Below are 23,838 nucleotides of genomic sequence, written 5' to 3' on the forward strand. Positions count from 1 at the left end.
ACGGGACTGGAGGTCCGGGCTCCAGGAGCCTGGGACACTCCAAAGGTGTGGAAGAGGCTGAGAGCCAGCCTGGAGAGCTGGGATCCGTCCGTCCATCCATCATCCGTCCGTCCATCATCCATCCATCCATCATCCGTCCATCCATCCATCCATCCATCCATCCATCCATCCATCCATCCATCCATCCATCCATCCATCCAGGGGATGCTGCTCCTTCCACACACTGGCCCCCAGGCCACTCAGGGCCGGAGGTGCCGACCCCAGGGCTGGAGGCGCTGGGGAAGCCTGGGGACAACGGGGGGACCCCGAGATCCCCAGGACCCCGTCAGGGCTGTCTCACCTCGGCTGGCGGCGGGGCGCGGGCGGTGCCGCCCCTCGATGCCGCCGGCCGGGCCGAATCGAGCTCTGCGCGCCGCAAGGGGGGACTCCGGCCCGGGGGGGACACAGCAGTCCCGGGGGGATACAGCAGTCCCGGGGGGACACAGCAGTCCCGGGGGGGACACAGCAGTCCCGGAGGGGACACAGCAGTCCCGGGGGGGACACAGCAGTCCCGGGGGGACACAGCAGTCCCGGAGGGGACACAGCAGTCCCGCGGGGCCCCGCGCACCCCCGCCCCCTCAGCCTCTCGGCGCGGCCCCGCTCGGCCCCGCTCCCCGCGCCCCCCCGGCCCGCCCCGGCCCCGGCCCCGGCCCCGGCCCCGCCGCGCCGCCCCCCGCTGCCGGGCACGGCCGCCCCCGCCCGCCCGCCACGTACGTCTCCCGTCCCGGCTCCTTTCCATGGTTCCCGGCGTGACTGGAGCCGCCCGCCGCCGCCCCCGCAGCGCGGCGCCGACCGCCGGTAAGGGGGGGCGGGCCGGGGCTCTTTGTGCGCCGGGCCGGGCCGGGCCGAGCCGAGCCGGGCTGGGCTGAGCTGGGCTGGGGCGGGCGGTGCCGCTCGGCCTGCGCGGGTCGGGCCCGGAGCCGCGCGGGCCCCACCGGGGCTGGGGGGGGAGCGGGGGCGCCGCCGGCTCGGCCTCCACCGGGGCCCGGGCGGAGCGGCGGCGGGGCCGGGGCCGCGCCTGTTGCGGCCGCTCGGCCGCCCCTCCGGAGCCGGGCCGGAGCGGAGCGCTGGGGGCCGCAGCCCCGGCTCGGCCCCGCCGCTGCTCCGGCTGCTCGGCTCCGCCGCGGGCCTGCGCCGGGCTCGGGAGGGTCCCGCGTGCGGAGCCCGCCGGGCCGGCGTGGGGCCAAGGGTGCCTTCCCCGCGTGGGGCCGGGCGCGGGCCGGCAGACTCGGCCGTGGGGCAGCAGCCGCGTCCCGCTCAGCCCCGGAGCATCGCCGGTCCCCGAGCGTGACCCCTCCGTGCGCTGCCGGTTTGGGTTTGGTGGCTTCCTGCTGCTGGACATCGTCCCTGTCCCCTCCGCCGCCTTCATGGAGCAGCACACCTCACCCCCCGCCATCCCTGCCGGATGGGTCACGGCTTGGTGCAGGAGTTGGCAGGGCCCTGGGTTGCCACAGCAGTGGTGGTCACCTCCTGGGTGACCAGCGTCATTTGTGAGCCCCCGACCGGGTGCCCAGCTCAGCCACATCTCACATCCTCCATAAGGATGGAGGGCACCATCCTGCCAGGCTGATCCTCACCTGGGGTTCCCATCCAGCGCCGAAATTGCTGCCAGTGGGTTGTGGGCAGACAGCGATGGAGAAGGAGTCAAGTGCAAGTCACCGCTCAGAGCAGTGCTCTCCTGCACTGTCTCTCAGGCGGGTTGGAAAGGCTCTTTTTTTATTATTTTCTTAAAAAGCATTGGAGTCGCACCTCCTCCTCACACCTCCTCCTGCTGCTGCCACTGACAACAAACACGGGGGCTGGAGCCGTAAGGATTTCCACGAGAGAGCCACCATCCTGGGCTGACCCCGGAGGCTGCCGCTGGGGCTTTGCTGGCGGGGCTGCCCTGCGGCTGGGGAAGCTGTGGCTTTCCGCACATCCTCCTCCTCCTCCATCTCTAAGAACACAGGCTGAAGCGGCATCTGCTCCGCTGAGAAGCTTTTTGTGGTTTTCACAGAGGTTTTCCTGTGGAAGCGCTCAGTGGGAGTGCAGCACTGGGGCAATGAGACCCCAGGGGAGCCCTCTGGGAGTGGAGATTGGCTGGTGCTGGTGGTGGTGGTGGTGGTAGTGGGAAGCTTTTGGTGGTTGTCATAGCAGAGGAGACCCTGCCATCACCTCCTGATAGTTGTGCACTTGTGGCCTTTCCCACAGGTGGGTGGTTGGATAACCAACCACCCTGTGGTGAGGATGTGCCTCATGCTGGCAGAGCCTTGTGCACCAGTCCCCAGCTGTCAACAGCCCATCCCTGGTGTCAGAGCATCTGATAGCCAAAATTATTTCCATCAAAGGTGCCCATCCTCTTCCCAGCCACAGAGTTGGAAAGCTTTGACTTTTCCAGCATTTTATTGAAAAAGAGCTTTCAAATGAGAAAAAAATGAACAAAGCACACCGACACCTGACCGTGTTGGTGGCGTGGCCAAGCAGCTTTGCCGTGGCATCCGTGCTGTGGTTCCCTGAGCCCTGGGAACAGCAGCATGATAGTGAGTGCTGGTGGTTATCTGCCTGCACCAACACCCTCTGCGGGGGCACAGATAACCAGACTTGCTGTGGCTGCTGGCATTCAGAGTGGGATAGCCAGGAGGGGATCCAGAGGGCCATTCATGGTCAGGGTCTGTGCTGTGAGGGTAAAATCCTGGAGTGGGACCTGTGGGGAGTGGGCTGCTGCCCTAACCCTGTGGGTGCACTTGCCTGTGGGGTGCTTGTGGTCGGAGCTGGGAGGCTTTGGGGCAGCACAAGGTGATGGTGGTGATGGTAATTGATAACTGTAAAATAAGAAAAAAAAATTGAAATAATAGCACAGAGCCCCTCACAGGTGTGCGAGGCAGAGATGGGTCCCTCTCTTTGTGGCGTGGCTGTGGTGGCAACATCTCTGTCACCATGGCCAGGGTGATGGAGGGACACTGGCTGGATCCTCACCGCTGCTCGGTGGCACTGGGCTCGCAGCAATGGTGTGGGGACCAGGGTTTGGCTGTTCTGCCGTTTCCCTGGGGTCAGCACGGGAGCTGGGTGGGCACAGCAGCGAGCGAGACGGTCCCTGAATGGAGAGAGAAGTTGGAAGGACAAAGCCACCCACCCAGTTGGGTGGAAAGCTGGCTGAAAATAACAGGAAATGAGAACAGGGGGAACATCTGGGTCCAGCTCTTGCACCACTTCCGACGGGCGCGGAGCAGCTGCTGCCTCTGGGCGACAAGCGGCTGCGGCTCCTCTCCTCCGTCAAGCAGCCTCACCAGCGGCATGTCCCCACCGCTGGAACCGCGGGTGTCCCCGCGCGTCGGCCACCAGCCACCCGCTGCCCCTGCCCCGGGGGTCCCCCGGTGCTGGCGGTGCCGGGGGGACGGGCTGCGGTGCCCCGTCCGCGGTGCCCCCGGCCCGCCCCGCCGGCCGCCTTTGATGCGGGTGAGTGGCAGGTCCATTGTGGCCCCTTTGTGCCTCCCTCGGTTCTCCAGGTCTGCACAAAACCTGCCATGGAAACCAGAGCCAGCCGCTGCCCCAGGAAACCCGCAGGCGCAATTAGGTAATGCAAATAGGAATGCAAATTCCTGCCTCGACTTCCAGGGCTCGCAAAGTTGTCCCTGGGCCACCGATGTCCCCAGGCCACTGATGTGCCCAGGCCACTCGAGTCCCCATCTGTGGGGATGGGGAAGGTGTCGGGGCAGGGCCTGACAGGCAGAGAGAGGGGGAGTGAGCTGCTTTTGGGGTGCCTCACGCCCTTTTCTGTCTCCCCGTGCTCAGTGGAAGCAGAACCTGGGCATCTCGACCCGTGCTGAGCTGTGACTCATAGGTGACAATATGACATTGATATTTTTTCCATCCTCTCTGTTGCCCAGCGACAAACAAACAAACAAGTGTGTCTTAAAACCCAGAGTAACTGCCTTGCAGGAGCTGTCCCCTGGCTGGTCCCTGGGGTCTGCCGGGATCTCCGGGGGTTCTTTTGGGGAGGTAGAGCTGTCTCACACCCCTGCTCAGAGGGTGTGAGCCTGGCAGAGGGAAGGCAGGCTGCCTATGCAGTGATGAGGACCCTCCTCACCAAAGCACACCGAGAATAGATGGGAAAGGAGATAGCATCCACCCACAATTAACTCCAAGAAGCACAAACTCTTCAGGTCTTCCCTTCTAGGTGGCATTTACAAGCACTGGAGACTCTGGCTCTTCCTCAGGTCCCCAGAGCAGTGTATGTGTGTGGAGTGGGGATAATGGGGCTGAGGAGGATGGAGAGTGGAGCAGTTAAGGGCAGATACTGATCTGAGCTATTCCCCTCCCTGGAAGGAAGCAGTAAGGTTTTCTTTTCCATGTGCTGGAGGAGCCATAACTCGGAGCCAGGAGCCGAGGTTGGCACGTGGAAGGCATCATCCACAGCAATAATCCTGTGTGGGGAATGGCAGATCCTTTATGCCCTGATCTGGGCCTAGCCTACAGCTGTGCTGCTTAAAACCAAGCCTTGTTGATGGCTTTTATTTTTCCAAGCTACAGCCCCTGGGTACTTTGCTATCGGTGGCTGGAGTGGTGTGGGATGTGCATTCCCATTAGTGGTACTTTTTTGCAGCCTGCTTTTATTGCTGGGAAATGAGCTCTGACTCCTGGAAGTGGTATTTCTTTCTTCTGCCTGACAGCTGGTCGATCCCTGCCCTCACTCTCACTTCCCCAGGGAAGGCACACGCAGATGGGCACACAAACACTCCGGGATGGAGCCTGGCCGCTGTCCTTGGCGTAGGAAAGCAGGGCTGAGTGGGGGAAAATAGGGAGATAGTCTCCAGAAAATGGAGAGAACGGTGGCTGGAGCTCTGGTGACGGAGATGGGTCACTGGGAACATGTGCTGGGGCCATAAGGCAGCAGTGGGGATGGGGAACAGTCTTTGGGGAGGATTCCCAGCTCCTGGAGCCTAAACTTTTACTTCTAAAATCCTGGTGGCTTTTAACTTCCCTGGCTGGTGATTGCCACGATCAGTGCAAATCAGCTGGGACGGGATGTACCTGAATTAGTAATGCAAACTTAAAAATAATGAAAGAGAAGCAAGATGGGATTTTGAAGAAGAACGTGACCCGTTGTGGTGGCTGGGTCCAGCACGTGGCCGGTGGCAAAGGGGGCAACGAGCAGAGCCACTGCTTGGGGTCTGGTCCCTTTGCCACCCAGAACACGGCTGTGCTGGCGCAGGGGTGACTCTGCTGCTGAGGAGACTGAGAGCTTCTCTGAGCCTTGGCCTGGCTTCAAATCCAGGTTAGTGTCCCGTGTAATTTCTGTGATGTGCTGTGACGGAGCAAACTCAACATTCCTCCTTTCAGGGCTTTTCTCCGCCCCACAGTCCAGGTTGTGCCGGGATGGAGCAGCCTGTGCTGGTTGGCAGGAGGGGTCTGATGTAGGGCCTTAATTAAATACCTGTCCCTGGTGAGGTGTAGCCTTTCAAGCAGGTTCTCCTCTGCTGAGCAATGTCACCCGGCACGAGGGAGGACAAAAGCCTGGCGCAATTACAGTGTGACACCGTGTCCCAGGACAACGAGGGTACAGCAGTGCTGGATTGTTGGCTCGGCACTTTCCTGGGATAGCTTGCATCAGCCATATGGCTTAGTGACTCATAAAAAAACCCTCCTCTGTTTGTGACTTAATTAGTCCCTTTCTTCCCTGGCTCTTGGCTTGCAGTGGTGAGCACGGTGCTGAGAGGCTCTGTGGGATGAGCGGGGCTGCGGCCGGTCCTGCCCTCACAGGCTCATCCTGGGTGCCAGGGATGGCTGACCACAGGGTGGCCGGTGCAAGCCAGGTGGACACCAGGCAGTGACGCTTTGTGCCATGTATTACTGCCATGCTGTGGTGCAAGGGGCTGGGAGTGGGGGAAGCGACACGGGAAGTCCTTGTTCTCTCCCTGGGGACCCCAGAGGCTGTGGACACGGCGAGGGAGGTGCAGGACCTTCCCACCACGCAAATGGTGTGGAAACCCAGGGCCTTTCGTTCTCCCTGGTTGTGGTTTGGTCCCCCAGGGAAGGGGGATCACAGCAGCCACTCTGTGATCACCTTTAAATCTTCTCAGCAGCCCCTCTGGCCAGGGGCCTGTCCTGGTGAATAATTCACCGTGTGCCGGCAGGGAGAGTTTTACTCCACTAATTTTGTTTCCATAGAAACTCGTGCGGTCTGTGCTCCAGAGCTTCGGGTGAATCAATACAGGATTTTTCCTTTGCACAGTGAGTGCCAGCCCTTAAACCCTGACGGCAGGAGAGCAGCCACCGGAGATGCTGGAGGCTGGGCCTGGTCTGCACCGCCTGTCCCTGCCTGTCCCTGCCTGTCCCTGCCTGCCCCTGCCTGTCCCTGCCTTTGTGGGATGCCCAGGGCCAAATCCTGCAGAGATGCTCTGCACCAGCCTGGGGCAGGGTCAGCCCAGTCTGATCCAGTATGTTCCTGCTATGCAGAGGGATGGAGGGGAAGGAACTGCCTTTACTCAGGCTCTTTCTTCCTTTTTCCCTCCCATCCTTTAATTTCTGTGACTCTTGACCTATAATGGCAAATTAGCAATTGGAATCAGCCACACTAATTATCCAGGGAGTGGAGTTGGCCCTGCCCCCAGCCTGGGTTCATGTTCCCCCACTCCCCTTTATCACTCACTGCCCAAACCTAACCCAAAAATTGCCCGGCATCGAGTCCTCCACACGCCCTGCCCTGAGCCCAGTCCCCAGGGAATGCCACACACCTTTGTCTCCACAGGAATTTTTATTTTCTTTCACTCCCAGCTGCTTCCCGGTGCTTTTGTGCCGAGCTGGGAGCACAAAGAGAGAAGAGGGATAAGCAGTTAAGGATGGGTTTGTGTGACATATGGCGCTAGGGCTTTGCGTGGCGACTGCGGCCAGCGCTGGGGGGACACCAGTGGCCACAGGGATGTCTAGGCTTCCCTCCTGCCAGCCTTGGGATGGGTAAACTGAGGCAGGAAGTTTGGGATGGGCGCAGGGCTGTCCCGTGGGACGGAGGCAGTGCTGGCATCCGGCCGTGGTGCGGTCGCGTGCGCCGTTCCAAAGCTCTGAGCCCATCGTTCAGCTGGGCCGTGTGTGTTTGATGTTGGCGGTGAAAGCCAGGGGAGGAAAGGTCACCGACGCCAGCCACCTCCTGGAATAATCTTATATCAGCCTCTCTGCTTTGGGCAGCCTCTTGGATCTAATTTATTACATGTTGGTGAAAGATAGAGTTGAACAGAGTCGCAGTTAAACCGTACAAAGGGATGCTGGGTCACTTTAATCGCTCACACTTGCTTGACCTATTTTTTTTTTAATCCCTTCCTGGAAACCTTATTTCATGTTTGAATTCCCTCAACTATTTTAGGAATGTCGTCCTACCAAGATCAAATTACCTTCAATGAAACCAGTGCAAGGCGGCCTCGCAAGGCAGGCGACTTTTGGATGAGGATCTAGTGCTACCTCATTAATGTGGGCTTAGTTTGGGGCGGGGGCTGTGGTCCTGCCGTGGAAAACGTGTGAAAGCCGGGGATTAGTGCTGCACAATGCCGAGGGGCAGGGGGCTGGCTCTGCCTCGCTTGGCACAGAGGGCTGGGGGCACCAGGACCCCCTGGCAGCCCTGCAGATCCTGCTGCATCCCGGCACTGGCAGGGGGAAGGTGGGTGCTCTGGGTGCTGTGCGAGGGGCTCCCGGTGCAGCCCTGCCTGGCTCTGTGGTCCCAGCTGAGTGTGTCCCCCCCGGTTTTATCGGGGTGTTGTTGTTTTAGGATTCAGCTGGGTGCTGGGGAGGGCCGAAATCTGGTCGGCTCACAAAGGGCTCCCATAAATCTGTCCAGGAGGAGGGCATGGCCAGCAGTGGTGGGAGAGCAGTGGGTGCCCCGAGGCAGCGGCAGCCACTGCAGCTCTGAAACGTGGATATTGAGTGTTCAGAGTGCTGCAGTGTCCATGGGCTCCCCAGTAAAGCAGTTGGTTGAGAGCACCTGGGCAGGAATGCTGACAGTGCCGCGCTGGGCTTGGGATCACTCCATGGCTCTCCCGGTTTCTCCACACTTGCTGTCGGAGCCAAGAGGGGAATTTCCTGTTGCAGAGAGGTACGTGCTGCCCAGGTTCCCAAGCAGGGCTTACTTGTGCTCGCCTCCCTGATTGCTTTTGCTTTTGAAAAGGGCTTAAACCCAGCCATTTTAATACGCGGTAGAACAAGTATTAAAGGAGATCCTCAGGTGCTTATTTGTTTCCATGAAAAAGGATTTGCTCGGAGCAATTTTCCCAGGCTTTGGGCCCAGGAGGGGTGCACAGCATCCCCTGAGGCAGAGAGGAAGGTGACAAGAGGATTTAGGAGAGACTGGTAGGGGCCCATCCTGCACATCCTTGGCATGTTTGGTGGTAGAGAATAACAATTTCTGTTCCTGATCATTTACTTTTCATCCCAGTTTCAGTCCTGTTATAATCACACCTGCAGCTGCCAAGCAGTCACGTTCCCAGACTTCTCGTTCCCACATTGAGCAATCTCTTTGCAGGGGCCTGGCTGCAGCAGAACTCAGCACATCTGCTCTGGACAGAGCCATTATTTCTGGTTTAACATCCCTAAGTTTTGAGACTTCTTCCAAGAGTCTTCCCTCCAGAAACTGGAGGGGCTGTCAGCCGTTGTCTCCAAATAATCCTGTGCATGGAAAGGCTTCTGCACATCTGCTCTGCATCGCCAGCTGAGGCACCAGAGGCCTGGGCTTGCAGCCACCACGGGATGAGTGGCCTGAGGGTTGGGGAGTGCGGGGCTGGAGGGACCCAGCAGTCGGTGGTGTCACCCCCATGCTGGCTGCAGAGCGGGGTCCCAGCTCCAGTGTGTTTTCGGGGGTGATCTATGAACACAGAGTGGCAATAGCAGGGAAGAAGGGGCTGGGCAGTGTTTGAGCAATCCCATCTGCTGTCTGAGCCACAGCAGACACTGGGGAAGGGAATATTCTCGTTTGCACTTGGTGCCAAAGCTCTTCCCTGAGCAGAGAGGGCTGCAAGCGATCAGTCCCAGTGCTTTTCCAGCTGCTGGCTCCTCCGGTCGGGCTGTGCTCCTCGCAGAGCCGAGCAACTGCTGCTTCCAGCACGACATTACCGGTCTGACCGACCCCCGGGATTATCCAGCTGCTCTTCCCAGGCAGCTGAGGGCCAGCAGCCTCCTATTCACACCCTCCCAGAGCTTCCCCTCGGGCCGTCCCTCCATGGGAAGAGCCCATTTCTGGGAGGTACCGAGTGCCTGCTCAGGGGCTGGGCGAGAGCAGCCGTGCCCAGGAGGGATGCCGGGAGCACAGGAGGATGTGCCTCCCAGGCTGTGAGCGTTATCCCTCCCCAGGAGCCTGACTGAGGCGTTCTTCTGGCTCTGGTCTCGTTCTTGGCTCTGGTGAGGGTGGATCCGAATTGTGCAAGTCATTGGCAGCTTGGGTGGGAGAAGAGCAGGGTGAACCCCTGGGCGGGCAGAGGGGACCCGCCCCCCAAAGCCAGCTTGTGTTTGGTTGTATTTTGTGGTTTTGAGGGGTGAGCTAAGGGCAGGAGCTGCAGCCAAAGGTGCTCATGCCTGAGAACAGTGTGCAGTGAGACAGCAGTCATCATGCAGGTGTGTGGGAAAGTGTCCTGTGCTGTCCTGGCTACGCAGTGACACCAAAACACAGCATTTTCAGTGCCAGCCCTGTCCCAGGGTGTGAAAGCATTTGGATAAGAGCTGGTGTGGATGTGGCATCCTGGCAGCCCTTCCTAACCCAGTGCTGGCTCTGTGCCTGGCCCCAGCCTGGCACTGGGATGTCACATGGCACTTTCTCTGTGGCACAGGTCAGTGCCAGCACAGCCACCACTGCTGGATGTGGAGGTGGCTCAGCTGGAGTGAGCCAGGACAGGAGGATTTATCCTGTGCTTCCAGGGCCGGTGGGGCACGGGGATAGTGCCAGGCACACCAGTGTCCCCGCTGCCGACTGGCTGCTCTCTGTGACCTGTGGGACAGGGACACGTGGACCAGGAGCTTGCAAAGCCTTTAAGCTCCTCCTGTGATGGGAACAGCAGAAGGGCGAAGGATTATGCCTGTGCCTGGGTTTGGTGAATGAATAACAGCATTCAGGGTCCTTTTTGCGGGATAACAGGGCAGGAGCTATTGTCAGACAGGGAGAAAGTTGATCAGGCAGCAGCCGTAAGAGTCATCACAGCCTCACTCTGCAAATGGGGCACGAGGGGAAGAGGAGCCCAGCCCGTGCCCCAAGTGCGCCTGTGCCCGCACGTGGGCTGCAGACACCAACTTCTTCTTTCCTTTTTGGGAAATCCAAAGGATTTTGCTTTTCCTGGCATCTTCCCAGGCCCTCACTGACATCACAGAAATAAGGGCCAGGAACATGTTGAGCCCCTTCCCCAGCTGTCACAGAGGTCTGGCTGCTGTCCCCACTGCTCGCCTGAAGACGCTGCTGCAGACATGCAGGAACTGGGGAGGATCCTCGGAATACAGCTACCCGATGATCTTTTAAATCAACTCCTGCCAACAGGACCACTTGCTTTTCCCTGGATTTTAACTCATGCTGATGTAGTGATTTGCACTTCTCTGGATGAGCAGCAGGACTTTGAAAAAAATAGGTTTAAAAGCCTTCAGGGCACATGAACTGCCCTGGTCTGTGCCACAGCACCTGTGGCACCTTCAGCTGCACCTTCGCAGCAGCCCCTGCCAGCCCCAAATTCTGGGTATATCTCAGGGCAGAGAATGTCCCAACACATTCCCTTGGGACTGTTTGAAGCCAGATGTGCAGCAGAGCCTTTCTGGTGTATAAATGTCTTTTCCCCATCCCTAATTTTGTTGGTCTTCTGACCAGAAGATTTCCGTGGCTCTGTTTGTTGCTGTGCTCAATCACACTACCCAGCACTTCCAGGGAGTTGTCCCTCTCGTGCAGTGTTGACTAACACCTCCCCAGAGTCAGTGTTGGCAACAGGAGCCCAAAGGGCTGGCAGGGGGATTGCCAGTGCCTGGCACAGCCATGGCCCTCGTGGTTACAGGGAAGACGTTAAATCCACACTCAAAGGTCAAATGCTGGGACACAGAGATTCCCCAGCCACAGGTACTTCGGTTACTTTATAGAGATCTGGGGATTTCCAACCTGATTTTGAGGGCTGATTTTGCTGTTTGAGGTTTATGGGCTGGCACAGCATTGCTGAGCCAACGGTTCTCCACAGAAACTCTCATGCCCATATGTGCATTGTGTGTGTGTTTGCAGTGTATCCAGTATAAGCTGTGTCCCCGTGGGTGTCCAGGCTCGTTCTCCATCCTCTTGGAGTAGCCAGATCTCGTAAGGAGGTGTGTACCCTGTGAATGTGTTACAACTCAATTTAATACGTGACTAAACCAGCCATGCAATATTGCAATTAAAGTATAATTCCAGAGATGTGAACAATGCCGGCTCTTTGCTGGGAATGAGTCAGGGGAGCGGAGGAGGAACCAAGCAGCAGTGTTTCATTAATTGACTCCAGCGGATTTATTTGTCCTCAGTGAATAGAGCCGGGCAGAGCTGTCGGAATTGTTCCTGCTTCACTCGCACAGCGCTGCTCCATGCCTGGCTCCTGGCAAGCTGGAGCAGATCCCAGGGACTGAGAATTACTGGGATGGAGACAGTTCCTGGCTGAGTGACCAGTTAAATGGATATTATTAGTGAGTAGGAGCGAGCTGGGGGCTCCCGGTGCTGTTTGGAAATGGCCCCTTGTGCCCGACAGCGATTCTCCTGCTTCTTTTGTACGGGTCCTGTCCTGTGTGGGAGCAAATGCCACGGGAAGGTGGCACTGGATGGCCCCTGGCACCATCCTCAGCCCGGGGACCGAGGTGCAGCAACTGATTGGGTGCTGGTGTTTGCACGGGGCTGCTGTTGTGGTGCATCCAAATGCAAATACTTCCAGGATTACAAAAAGCCAGGGAAGGAGAGCAGAGCATGCCTGGAGCAGGAATCATCTCCGTGATTCCTCTGGTACCGAGCCAGAGCAGTGCTGTCCCTGGGGATGAAGGTGGGGGTTAAGCAACATGGCAAAAAGTGAACTTCTCCCCAAGTTCCTGCTGAGCTCCCCATGTTTTACAAGTGTGTTTCGCTCTCAGCAGCCTCTGGGAGCCCCTGGAAACCCCTCGGAGCAGCTCAGGGCTGTGGGCTGGCACAGGGGCCGAGCACTGGGGACATGGCTGTCACACACGGTCTTGCTGGGCAGGGGAGAGCCTGGGTGACCTTCAGAGGTGACTGCTCCTCTTAATGGCTTAGAATCTGATTATACCATTTTGCTAAGAAATGTGCTTGGCACGTTCTTCTGCATTAAATACCATTTAGGGACAGTTATCCTGACCTCTCTGCCTGCTGCTTAGGAAAAAGCCTTTGAAAATGATATTATGGATCAAAAGTGTTCCTGGGGTAATTCTGTTTCAAACAGTGGAGTTAATCCAGAACTGAATTTGGCCCTGCATTTTCAAACGAGAAGCAGTAGCTGTATAATCTGTTTATGGTTTTAAAGTGAATGTTAATCTTGGATTTGTTGGCTTTTCCAAAGGGTCGATTTGCCGTGCTGCAGAGCATTTTAGCCCCCTGCTCTGACACTCTCTGAGCCGACTCCATGTTTTATTTTAAAGAGTGATTTTGCTGTGTTTATAAATACATGTCAAACCTGGAAACGTTAAATCTGGGCAGCCCTCAGCAGTGGAAGTAATGCCATTTTTCTTGCCTTGCATTTTCTCGGTACAGCTCCTGGCACGGCACATCCACGTTCCGGCGTGCCGCGCCCGCTGCGGGGATGGCACAGTCCCGCAGGGATGGGTGGGATGGAACCGAATGTCTCCTGTTGAGATGGGGGAACCTCTGCGTGCTGTCCCGTGGGTGACTTTGTCCCGTGTCCCCTCCGCAGGTGGGAGGATGCTGCCGTGCGCCGGGGGCTGACGCGCGGAGCCGCCGGCCGCGGGGAGCGGGAGCCCCGCCGCCCACCCATGGTCCCGGCTGGCAGGCGGGGCAGCCCCCCGTGAGGAGGGGCACGGGCACAGCCGGGACCGTGGGCACCGAGCCCCCGCCGCCGCCCCGCCATGACGAGCCTCTTCCGCCGGAGCAGCAGCAACGGCGGCTCCCGCGGCGGCTCCTCCGCCCAGGAGCTCAACAACAGCCGCCCCGCCAGGCAGGTGCGGCGCCTGGAGTTCAACCAGGCCATGGAGGACTTCAAGACCATGTTCCCCAACATGGACTACGACATAATCGAGTGCGTCTTGAGAGCCAACAACGGCGCCGTGGACGCCACCATCGACCAGCTCCTGCAGATGAACCTGGACGGCAGCGGCTGTGACGACAGCTCGGACTCGGAGGACAGCATCCCCCCCGAGGTAACCGGTGTGGAGGTCCTCTGCTGGGCTCTGGCTTCCACAGCCGGGTCACTGTGAGTGGGCACCTCAGTCTCATCCTGCCTCCTCCTGCCTGAGCACAGTGCTGCTCGACTGCTGCAGGCAGGCAGAGGTTTGAGTGCCCAGTTCAGCCAGGCTGCTGCACCCAAGATTGTCTTGGGCAGAGCTTCAGACTGAAGCCAAAGTGCTCTCCCACCTCTCCCTTGTCCCAAAACCCAACAGAGACCCTTTTGCTGCTGTCAGAGAGACTCCCCAGGGCTGTGTGCATCCAAGGATAGCACCTTCTTCCCTTGAAAGCTGCACCTCCAAACTCCACCAAACCCTGCTGGGTGCAGGAGGTCCAGTGCCAGGAGGTTGCCCATCCTCTCTGCAGCGGCATTCAGCCCGTGCCATCCCTGCTTTGCTGCTGCACGTGGGGCCCTGGCCCGCTGCGGAGCATTTCCCTGTCCTGCCCTCACCCCGTCCTCTCACCCTGCAGATCTTGGAGCGGACCCTGGAGCCGGACAGCTCAGACGAGGAGCCCCCTCCTGTGTACTCCCCTCCCGCCTACGAGAGCCAGGCCTTGGGCAGCCGCTACCCCCGTGCACCGCCCACACCCCCGCCCAGGTGAGCCCCAGCCCCGCACAGCTCCTGCTCCTGGGGCACCCTGTGCCAGCACACGGGGGGCAGGCTGCCCTCAGCTGGCCCTGGCACACCGTCTGGCCCCAGTTCGTTATAGGGTCGAGTGACACAAAGCCAAGGGAGATGAATGAAGCTCACAGCTGGCTCAAAAATCCCTGTGAGGGCTTAAAACATGAACAGCTGAGGGGCCGGAAAGCCACTCCGGCAGCATGTGGAATGGCAAAAATCAGCTCCCGGGGGTGGGGAGCATTCGCCTCCACTGGAAAACACCAGGTGCTGGGCGGCCGAGCCCCACGCCGGCTCCTCACCGCACACCTCGGCTGGCTTCACTTGTCCCCTGGCAGCACCACTGTGGCTGTAGGTGTGGGGCTGGGGGACAGCAAGTGTGAACCCCGGGCACCTGTGTGCCAGCCCCTGCCCTCTGTGCAGGCTGGGTGTGACATCTGGTGAGAGGCCGTTGTCAGTTCCGTAAGCAAATCCCTGCAGTGCTGGGGCTCCACTGGGCTGGGTTTTGGGAGTCTGAGTGAAACAAAGAGGAGAAGGAAAAGCCAGCGTGCAAAGTTGCAGGGCAAGGCTTGAAATGCAGCTCCCAAAGATTCCAAACACTTTAGGAAAGCTAACGCTGCACATTCGGGGATGTGCTGGGGTTTCCTGGTTCCCGGGACCACTGGTGGAGCTGGGCAGGCTCTGCTGTGCCAGGCACTGCTGTGCCAGGCCCTGTGCCCCGCTGCCATGGCAGGCGTTGGTGGGTTTCTCCCTCGCCAGAGGTGCTGCCTGTGCTTGCCCCGCAGGACGGACGTGCCAGGCCCTGGCAGCGCCGCGGCGCCCGCGCACTACAGGAACTGGAACCCGCCGCTCCTGGGCAACCTCCCCGAGGACTTCCTGCGCATCCTGCCCCAGCAGACGGCCGGCACACAGGTGAGGCTTGGCCACCCCTTCCAGCCTGGCTCCGTGAGGTGGCGTGGAGCACCATCCCAGTCCTCGGCCACCCTGAGCTTGCAGCATCAGCACTCTGGAAGCATCTGGGTACCAGGTGTGCACTAAACCGAAAGTTTTGGAGCATGTCCTGTTCAAGAGACTGAAGTGGGCAAGGTGTCAAAGATGTCTCAGCGAGGCTTTGGTTTTTTTCCTGCCATTATCCCAATGATTAGTGCCAGAAATGCCACTTGCCATAAGCACCTAATATTTTCAATTATTTGAAAATCTTGCCCACTGCCCTGGTGAGGAGCAGCAGGACCAGTAATGCTCCTAAGGAGAGCAGCACGGCCAGGGCACTTGAGGGCTGCTGCAGTGGAATTTGGGTGGGAAACCTAGTGCAAGCCAGTGGATTTGCCCCTGGGCAATCAGAGTCCACGGGTACTCCATGGTGGCTTTAAGCCACAAGGTTTGCGTGCCAGCAGCATCCCACGGGGAACAAACAGCCCCAACACATGCTGGGCACCCAGCTCAACTCCAGGCAAGCCACGGTTTGGGGCATCCCTTGGCTCTTTGCTAACACAGGGTCCAGCTAAATGTGTCCAGCACCCTCCTGCCATGGTGAGGGGCTGGGGGGGCTGCAGGCACCCTGCTCCTCCCTCCCTTTTCATCTCCAAAGGCAGCCTGCCACGTTTTCATGAATGATTGCCCCGCAAGTTGAGCTTCACGGGCTCTATTACCTTTCTGGGAATAGGAGCATGCCAATTCATTTGGGCTCAGGGGGAGGAGAAGAGCAGCTGCCCTTTTCTTTCCCCAGTAATTGTGTGCTTTTGCTTTTTATGGCTCTCTGGGAGCAGCTACAAATCAGATAAATCTTGTAGGCAGGGATGAGGCTGTGCCGCAGCGTGCGGCTGTGCTGCTCCCCAGGTGCGAGGCGTCACGTGCCTCGTGCAGGGATGTTTGTCAGCGGGACATTGCAGACTCTGCTCTTTGGAGAAGGGAGATAAAGCAGTGATGCTGCTGAGACCCTTCTCTTACCTTCACACCATGTTCTGCGGTGGCACAACCACATGGTTTAGAGTTAATAATCTGTGCCAGCCTGTGCTCTGCAAAAGGAGCTCCAAAAGTTTGACCCATGGGATGTCCATCCTCTCCGCCCTGTCCCCCTTCCCAAGGGGCAGAGGCGGTGGTGCCCTGTCCTGCTTTGTCCTTTTTGAGGGCAGTGCCCTGGGCTGTGGGGCAGAGGAGAGAGGGACCCCCCTGGGGAGCAGCAGTCGGTGGCCATCGGGGCTGGGAGAGCTGCGGTGTAACAGAGGGGCAGAAGGCTGAGCTCAGCCCGAGGTGCTGCTGCAGGGACCCCCGAGACCACCGCCCAACCTGTGCCGTGTTTGCCTCTGCAGGGCTCCCACGGCTGCCGGCAGCCTGTGCCACGGGGGCTCGTCCCTCGGGGCCAGGGCTCCCTGGAGCAGGAGCGGCGGTGGAAGCAGTACCTGGAGGATGAGCGCATCGCGCTCTTCCTGCAGAACGAAGAGTTCATGAAGGAGCTCCAGAGGAACCGGGATTTTCTCCTTGCCCTGGAGAGAGGTGAAAAGTGCCTTCAGAAACTTCTGCTTTTTGGGTGTGTACCCTGCTGTGACACTGGCTGCTGGCAGCACTGCCCTGCCCGTGGGATCAGGGCTTGTGCCAAAGCAGAGCCAGTGCAGGATGTGGCCAGGCTGGTGGTCCGAGCTGCCCGCATGCCCAGACTCCTGCTCTCCTCCCCCTGCCCACCCCTCTGCAGCACGTGTGGCAGAGCCCAGCAGAATCCATAGCAAGGGGCTTTGAAAATGCCCCCTGAGCCCTCCACAGCTGTGCACCCTCTCCAAGTGCTGGCAGGCCTGAACTGGAGAGCAGTTTTGCCATGACTGCTCCTTCCCTGTCACCACACTCCTTCCCAGTGAGCTGGTTGTTCATCCAGTGCCACGGGAAGGGCTTGGGTGTGGATGGTTTTACTGTCACTGAGCACAGAGCTGCCCTTCCCTCCTTCTGAGCCCCGTTGGCCCAGCTCCCTCAGAGGTGTCGCTGGTGCTTTGCAGGGTCCTGGTAGCACCATCACTGCAGGTGGCAGGAAAACCACGGCTGTGCTCGTCGTGTGCTTGTGGTGGGTGGGCAGTTCCTCTGCTGCTGCGGGCTCCCACCGAAGTGCTTGTGGTCGCTGTGCTGAAGCAAAGGCCCAGCTCCCTCCCTTGCCACCAGCCTGTCCCTCAGCAGCCACGGGGCCGTGAGGGGAGAGGGGAGTGGAGCCATGTGCTCTGCCTCGAGGGTCTGATCGAGCGGGCACTGCGTTTTTTCTTTTTCAGATCGATTGAAATATGAGTCCAAAAAATCCAAGTCGACCAGTGTTGCTGTCAGCAACGACTTTGGTTTCTCCTCCGTTTTATCAGGTAACTTCCAAGACACATAGGAGCATTGTCTCTCCACAGCAGGATCCCCCACAGCCCCTGCATTCCCATCCCTCTGCCCAGCTGCCTCCAGAGTGCCTGTGGAGGGAGGAAACTGGCTGATCCCTCCCTGCTGCCCTCCCAGCATGGGAGAGGAGCAGGTGGGTGATGGGGATGGGCACTCCTGCCCTCCCCACGTGGAGGTGCTCCTGCGTCCTGCCTCCATCCATCCCTGCCCTCCCATGGCCGAGCTGGAGCAGAGGATTGTGCCTGGAGGCATAATGACTGTTCCCGGGTAATCCTGATTAACCTCGGGAGCAGAGCAGCTGCCCACAGTCAGAATTAGAGCTGGTGTCTGTCGATGGCCCTGCGCAGGGTCGGGCGAGTCGCAGGGGCTGGGCAGCCCAGCAGGGCTCCAGCTGGGCTCCCGGACCCGGGGAACAGGGACGTGGCTCTGGGGGTCTCTGGTCCTTGTCTCTGCACCCCCGGTCCCAGGGGTTGTGTCCCCATCCGGAGCCAGCCCCACGTGCCAGTGCTCTCGTCCCACCTGCTCTCTCCCAGCTCTGCCCTTTGCTGGTGCTGGAACTGGGTCATGGGAGTGACTTGTCCTGAGCCCCCCCTCACCATACACGCACTCCTGGTGACCAGATGTTTGCCTTCCAGGTGACGTAGCTCCCTCTGTAACCAACGAGGCCGGCGGTGCCGTGTCCGACGATGCCTTATTCCGAGACAAATTGAAACACATGGGAAAATGTGAGTCGGTGTGCAGGCCCCGTGCTGGCCGCGGGATGCCTGGCAGGGCTGGAGGGCAGCTGGGAGTGGGGTGGGCAGGGGGAGATGGCAGCAGTACCTGGCACTCTCCCAAACTCATCCTTTTCTCTGGGAAGTCACAGCCTGCCTTTGCCACCACAAACTAGACCGAGGTCCTTGGGCAGCCTGAGCTGGGCTGCAGGCAGGGGTGACAGTGGGAGGGGTGGGTGAGGAAGATCGTGAAAATCCCAGCAAAAGCGTAAAAGACCAGCACCTCCTGCCAGGGACCAAGGTATCCCTGTCTCCCTCTCCGAATCTGGCAAACCCAGGGCATCACCACAGGGTGCCAGGGTGTGGGTGGCTCTCGCACCCCTGGCCCTGCCCATCTCCTTCCCATTGCCCGTGGCAGCTTTGGGAAGGGTTTTTGGGTGAGACCCTCACCTGGCTGCTTCCTTCCAGCCACACGCAAGAAGCTGTTTGAACTTGCCAGAGCCTTCTCTGAGAAGACAAAGATGAGGAAATCAAAAAGAAAACACTTGCTGAAGCACCAGATGTATCCTGAAAGGGGCTGGGGAGCTGTGGGGCAGGGGGGCCTCACTCGGTGCTCCTGGGGGTTCCGCAAGGGCAGCTCTGTGGCTGGAGCGTGGGCTGGGAAGGGCCGTGGTGGTGCCACGGCCACATCCTGGCCCCACAGCCGGTTTTCCTTAGCGGAGGGCGCAGGATGGGGACGGCAGCTTCCACGGCAAATCTTCTCGACAACGTGGAAGGACATGCATATGGTAAGGAATGCTGTGCTGGGTGTGCTGTGCTGGCTGCCGTGGTGCCTGGCCCCAGATCACCCCAGGGCTGGCTCAGGTGTGAGTGCCTGGCAGAAATGCCCCTGTGGGCCAAAACCTCCATCCAGTGTTCTCAGGCGAGTTCTGGTAGAAACTCCCCAAGTCCCACTGGGAATTCTCTCTCTGAGCAAGGAAATCCCTGCCCTGGGGAAAGCTGGGCTGCCTCCCCTGGGGCTCCTCCTGGAGCTGGGACCGAGGTGCAGTGGTGTCCTGGTATGGAGGTGGCTACAGCCCCCACCTGCCTCTGCCTTTCAGATGAAGATTTCCAAGCACGGCGACAGCAGCTCCAGGAGGAGGAGGAGACACCGAAGGAAGGGCAGTAAACGGTGAGAGGCACCTGGGGATGGATGATAACTTCTGTGTGAATGGTCCAGCCTGGCTGGAGGAGGGGCCACGTGCTTTGGGCTGTGTCCAGAGTGTGTCCTGGTGGGGACAGGCCCCATCAGTGGCCATGGGTGCCATGGCTGGGACAGCCCCTGGTGCTGTCACTGTGTGGCTGAGGCTGAGCACATGCTGTTCTCCTTCCCTCCCCTTCCCCTCCCTGCAGGTCCCAGCTCTGGGGTTTCTTGCTGGCACAGGACGTGCACGAGGCTTCATCAGGAGATGGCTGGAAAAGGAAAAACCCACCCAACAAATCACCCAGATTTTGGCTGTTCCCCCTTTGCTGCTGTACTCCTCTGAAGTACAAGTATTGAAGTGAGGCACAATGTTTTCTTACCAGTGGTTTGAAAGCAACTTTTCCTATTGAGCGAATCAGCCAAAAAGGAAAAAAAAAAAAGGAAAAAAAGCGGGCAGCTGCTGCGAGCGGCTGCGGAGGAGCCAGTGGAGCTCGGGCTGGGGAAGAGCAGCCCCGCCTGCTCTCTCGGCCCGGGCGGCGGCGCAGGAGGAATGAAATCAGTCGTACTAACGAGGATCCATTCACACGTGGGGTCTGCTTGGCCGGAGCACTCCTGAACATATCTGTAGTGGTCTGATGTAACTTTACTCTGCGCACACCGGAACAAAAACCACGTGAGAAAGGGAAGCTAACAGCCGTTGTCTATTATTGCTAGGAGTAATGAGCAGAGATTCAGATCAGGTAATAGTCAAATAATATAAATTGTTTATAAAGGAAAGGCCTTCTTTTCCTAGGCGTTTCACTTTGAATTAAACCTTTGCCTTTGGCATTGCTACAACTGCCTTGAAGTTGGGACGCTTTGTGCCGCCGCAGGGCAGCACCAAGGGCTGGATTTCACACCGGTTTAACCCTCACTGATGGAGCAGGACATGTCCCGCCGGGTGTGGGGTGCTGGGGGTGGTCCTGGAGCCTGGGAGCTCCAGGGATGCCCCCGCTGTAGGTAAGAGGCAAAGCCCAAGCCGGGAGTTGGCAGGGCTGGTGGAGGTGTTTTCAGCACGGAGAGGCTGTACAGGGGCTTGGGGGCACTGCTGGGTTTTGAGCGGGGCAGCAGCAGAGCCCCTTCCTCGTTCTCGCAGCGCCGGAGTCCTGCAGCTCGGGGAGATGCTGTCAGGCTAAAAATAATTACATAAACAAATTCCTCCGCTGTGTAAGTAATGAGTGACGAGCGTAAAGTCAGAATTCGCTCCCGCCAGCACATTTTCTTCTCCTTTATCGGCACAACGTTCCCTGCCAAATGCAGGAGGTGGCTCTAGACATGCCTGTTTCACTCTCTGGCTCCCGCCAACCAGCACAAATGTTGCAGGATTGGAGCTGCGAAGGCGGCAGACGCAGAAGCCCCAGCCATCAAACACTCACGCAAGTGTTTTCCCTGCCTCTCCGCAGGGTTTGGTAACAAAAGTCCCCATTGCAGGCGCTGGCTCCCGACAGGCTCCTCTTCAATCCCAACGGAGCTCGCGTGCCTTTGAAGTGGACGCCAAGATTTCCTCCCCCGCGAGCGCTGCAGCTGCTGCACCTGTTGAGCGCTGCTGTCGTCCCCTCGCAGCCGTGGTGGGCATCGGGGGCATCCCCTGAGCTTCACTTTCTCCTGGCTCCTGGCCAGGGGCAGGGCTGCTTCCAGGTGTCTGGGGCTGCTTCCAGGTGTCTGGGGCTGCAGGGTCTGGTCTGGGTGATGTCTCCATAGCACAAATGGAGCTCTCCCGCAGCACCAGTACTCAGACAAGTTCTGGAGTGCCAAGGACCAGGGCAGGATGCACTGGGCTTGGAGCACCCTGGGATGCCAGCAAGCTTTGGGTTCCTAAAATCAAAGCATCAAAATTCCCACCCCACCCAGCCCATACCAGTTTTGGTGTCTGCTCCTTTGTTTGACGGATTGAGGAGTGTGTCCTGAGTCGTGGCAGCCCAGTGAGTGACAGGTTAGGGCCATCCCAACCACGCTGGCTGTCCCACACCATGGGCAGCACCCCTGCTCCTGATAGTGTGCCTGGCTGCCAGGAGGTGCTGGAAGGGCACAGGATGCCCTGGGCTGCTCTGCCCTGCCCAGGGTAGGATGTGGGGCTGGAGGAGCACATGCCTCAGGGTGCAAGGGGCTAAGGGTGAATCGGGGAACGGAAAATCCTTTAGTCCCTGGGTGGGACTTTCATTCTGAGGGTGGTGGAGAGAAGGAGGGGCTCCTTCCCTACCCTCTGCTGGCCCTGGGGGCTGTAGGAGGCTGCCGTTACTCCTTCCCAGCTCTGCATATTTGGAAGAAAATCAAACTTGGAAGCGGATCAGCTTGTCACTGTTCCAGCGCCTCTTAGCTACCGAGGGCTTCAGTCCCAGCGAAGTTTCCATGAGCGCAGGAAGCACCAACGAGCAGGAAGGGAATTCTGCTCTCCCAGACGAGGAGGTGCTGGCAGGAGGGCTGGGCTGGCCCCGGCTCTCGCAGCACCTGCCGTGCAGGGTTTGAGGATGGGCTGGGTCGTGCCGTGGCTGCGGGGATGGGCTGAGCTCTCCTGGGAGGCTGGCACAGGGCCACAGCTCAGTCCTGCTGCACCGCTGGCTTCAGCAGCAGCCGGGGAAAAGAGGGGACACTGTCCCTCCTCTCAGCCTGCTCGTGAAGTAACACGTCTCGAGTCACCTCTGTAACCCAGCCAAGGTTTGCTGGTGGAGCAGTCCCGGACCAGCAGCTGCCTCTGCCTTCTGCCTGAGCACATCCCCGAGGTGCCCAGCACCCTCTGCTCCCACTGAGCCTTGAGAAAGGGACAGCAAGGAAGGGTGGCCGGGGGCTGTGAGCTGGCACAGGGCCCTGGGCACGTCTTGGCCACCACCACTCAACAAGTTGCCCTTAAACATCTCAGGCCAGGCACAGCCTCTGGATGATGTCACTCTGTAGCCGTGTCAAAATATCTTGGAGGCACAAAGTATCATTTTAATGGAGATGGAGAGGGGTTGTTTATGTGTCCTGTAAAAAACAAAAAGTCAGGTCTAAGGAGTGGAAAGGCCACAAACCCGGCTTGGGAGCCAAAATGCATTTCTTACATAAAAATGTACAACTCTCAGTGATGTTTGTATCCTTTCTCTACAAAAAGGTTTAAAAAGAACAAAACAAACTGATCTGTGATGTTTGTGAGTGTGGCTATTTTAGAATTTATTTCCATAAGTGATTTTTTTCTTAAAGATGTTTAATAGTAATTCCTATAATAAAGTCTTGTTGTACTCTTAACACTGTATATTTTTTAACACTGTGTATTTTTCTACTCTTTACAGGGGGAAGAAGAAAGAAAGGGGGCTGGGGAGGGAAGGGGCAGCTCTAGCCCAGCTCCAGCTGTGCCCCTCAGATGCAAATGCCCCAAACCTGCCCTGGTTTGCTGCCTCCCTGCTCCTGATGGGGCTGGATTTGTGTCCAGTGATTTCCTCAAGAATCCAGTGACCCATCACTGGGGAAGCAGTTCCTGCTGTGGGCAGCCCTGGGGGGCAGTGGCAGGGCCGGGGGGCACACGGAGCATCCCCCTCACTTGCAGGGATGGGACAGAATCCACCTGTCCTGTGCCAGCTCTCCGGCAGCACCTTTCATTTCCTGGCAGGATTGGAGCTTCCCAGTCTCACGTGTGGCTTGGAAACCTTCCGTGTGAAAGAAGAGCCTGGAAAAAGCCAAGGCATTCTCGCCTTAAATATCAAAAGCATGGAAATGCTGGAGAAACCCTGGCTGCTGCCTTGGTGCCGCAGGGAGCGCGGCGGGGAGCCAGGGCTTCCCGAAGGGCTGCAGAGCCCAGTCCTTGGAGCAGCTCAGATGCAGCCCTGGAGCAGTCCCAGCCGCTCCCTTTGGAATTCCGCTCCTCCACAGGGACAGGGGTTTTGCTCTCAGACCAGCGTTTTAAGGAAGGCAGCGGCTGAGAACAGCGCGGGGCTGGAAAGTGGTCAGCTGAGGATGGGGCTGGAGATGTGTGAGCCCGGGGATACCTGCTGGCTGCCAGTCTGCCGTGGAAATTTACTGCCCCCTTCCTTCGCCAGGCTGGAAGATGGAAGCAGAGATGTGTTTTCCTTCCCTTCAGCTCATTCCCAAGCTAAGGGCTGCACCTAGTGCCCAGGCGCTGCTCCCAGCCGGGAAAGGCTGCCTGCAGCAAGGCTGTTTGCACCGGGCCTGGGGGGAGCCGCTGGATTTTATAAACCGAGGTTAAAAGCACACGGCGGGACCCTGCGGTGGCCACGCCGTGTCTGCTGCAGCCTCCTGAGCCCAGCGGGCAGGGCTGGGGCTGTCCGGGGCGGGCTCAGGCCACGGGGCAGCCCCGGACAGGGCCGGCGCAGACCCCACTGCCCACTCGCCAAAAGTGCTGGACTTGGTGAGCCTCGAGGTCTTTTCCAACCTTGATGATTCCATGACAAGAATCACCGAGGCTGCCAGAGCTCCAGCAGCGTTTGGGCAGCGCTCTGAGGGGCGCACCGGGCGGGGCTGTTGGGGTGTCTGTGCAGGGACACGAGCGGGACTCGACTGTCGCTGTGGGTCCAGCTCGGGATGTGCCGCGATCCCGGGAACCCGCGACAT

The 23,838-nt window shown here is 58.9% G+C and overlaps 1 protein-coding gene across 2 annotated transcripts; it reads left to right on the forward strand.

The window, feature by feature from the left end:
- The first annotated feature begins 735 nt into the window (after positions 1 to 735).
- Positions 736 to 22,517, forward strand: CUEDC1 (CUE domain containing 1). 2 transcript variants are annotated; one of them, XM_069033563.1, is made up of 11 exons: positions 736 to 837; positions 12,897 to 13,359; positions 13,856 to 13,983; positions 14,790 to 14,916; positions 16,314 to 16,497; positions 17,253 to 17,336; positions 17,997 to 18,086; positions 18,543 to 18,636; positions 18,804 to 18,862; positions 19,175 to 19,245; positions 19,467 to 22,517. In XM_069033563.1, the coding sequence occupies exons 2-10, from the start codon at positions 13,069 to 13,071 to the stop codon at positions 19,240 to 19,242; spliced, it is 1,125 nt and encodes a 374-aa protein (XP_068889664.1). In that variant the 5' UTR covers positions 736 to 837; positions 12,897 to 13,068; the 3' UTR covers positions 19,243 to 19,245; positions 19,467 to 22,517. The 2 variants fall into 2 exon arrangements, with proteins under 2 accessions (XP_068889664.1, XP_068889665.1); XM_069033564.1 differs by lacking the exon at positions 736 to 837 and adding an exon at positions 11,272 to 11,319.
- The last annotated feature ends 1,321 nt before the right edge of the window (positions 22,518 to 23,838 follow it).

Source organism: Aphelocoma coerulescens, chromosome 19, assembly GCF_041296385.1.
Source record: "Aphelocoma coerulescens isolate FSJ_1873_10779 chromosome 19, UR_Acoe_1.0, whole genome shotgun sequence".
Lineage (NCBI taxonomy): Eukaryota > Metazoa > Chordata > Aves > Passeriformes > Corvidae > Aphelocoma > Aphelocoma coerulescens.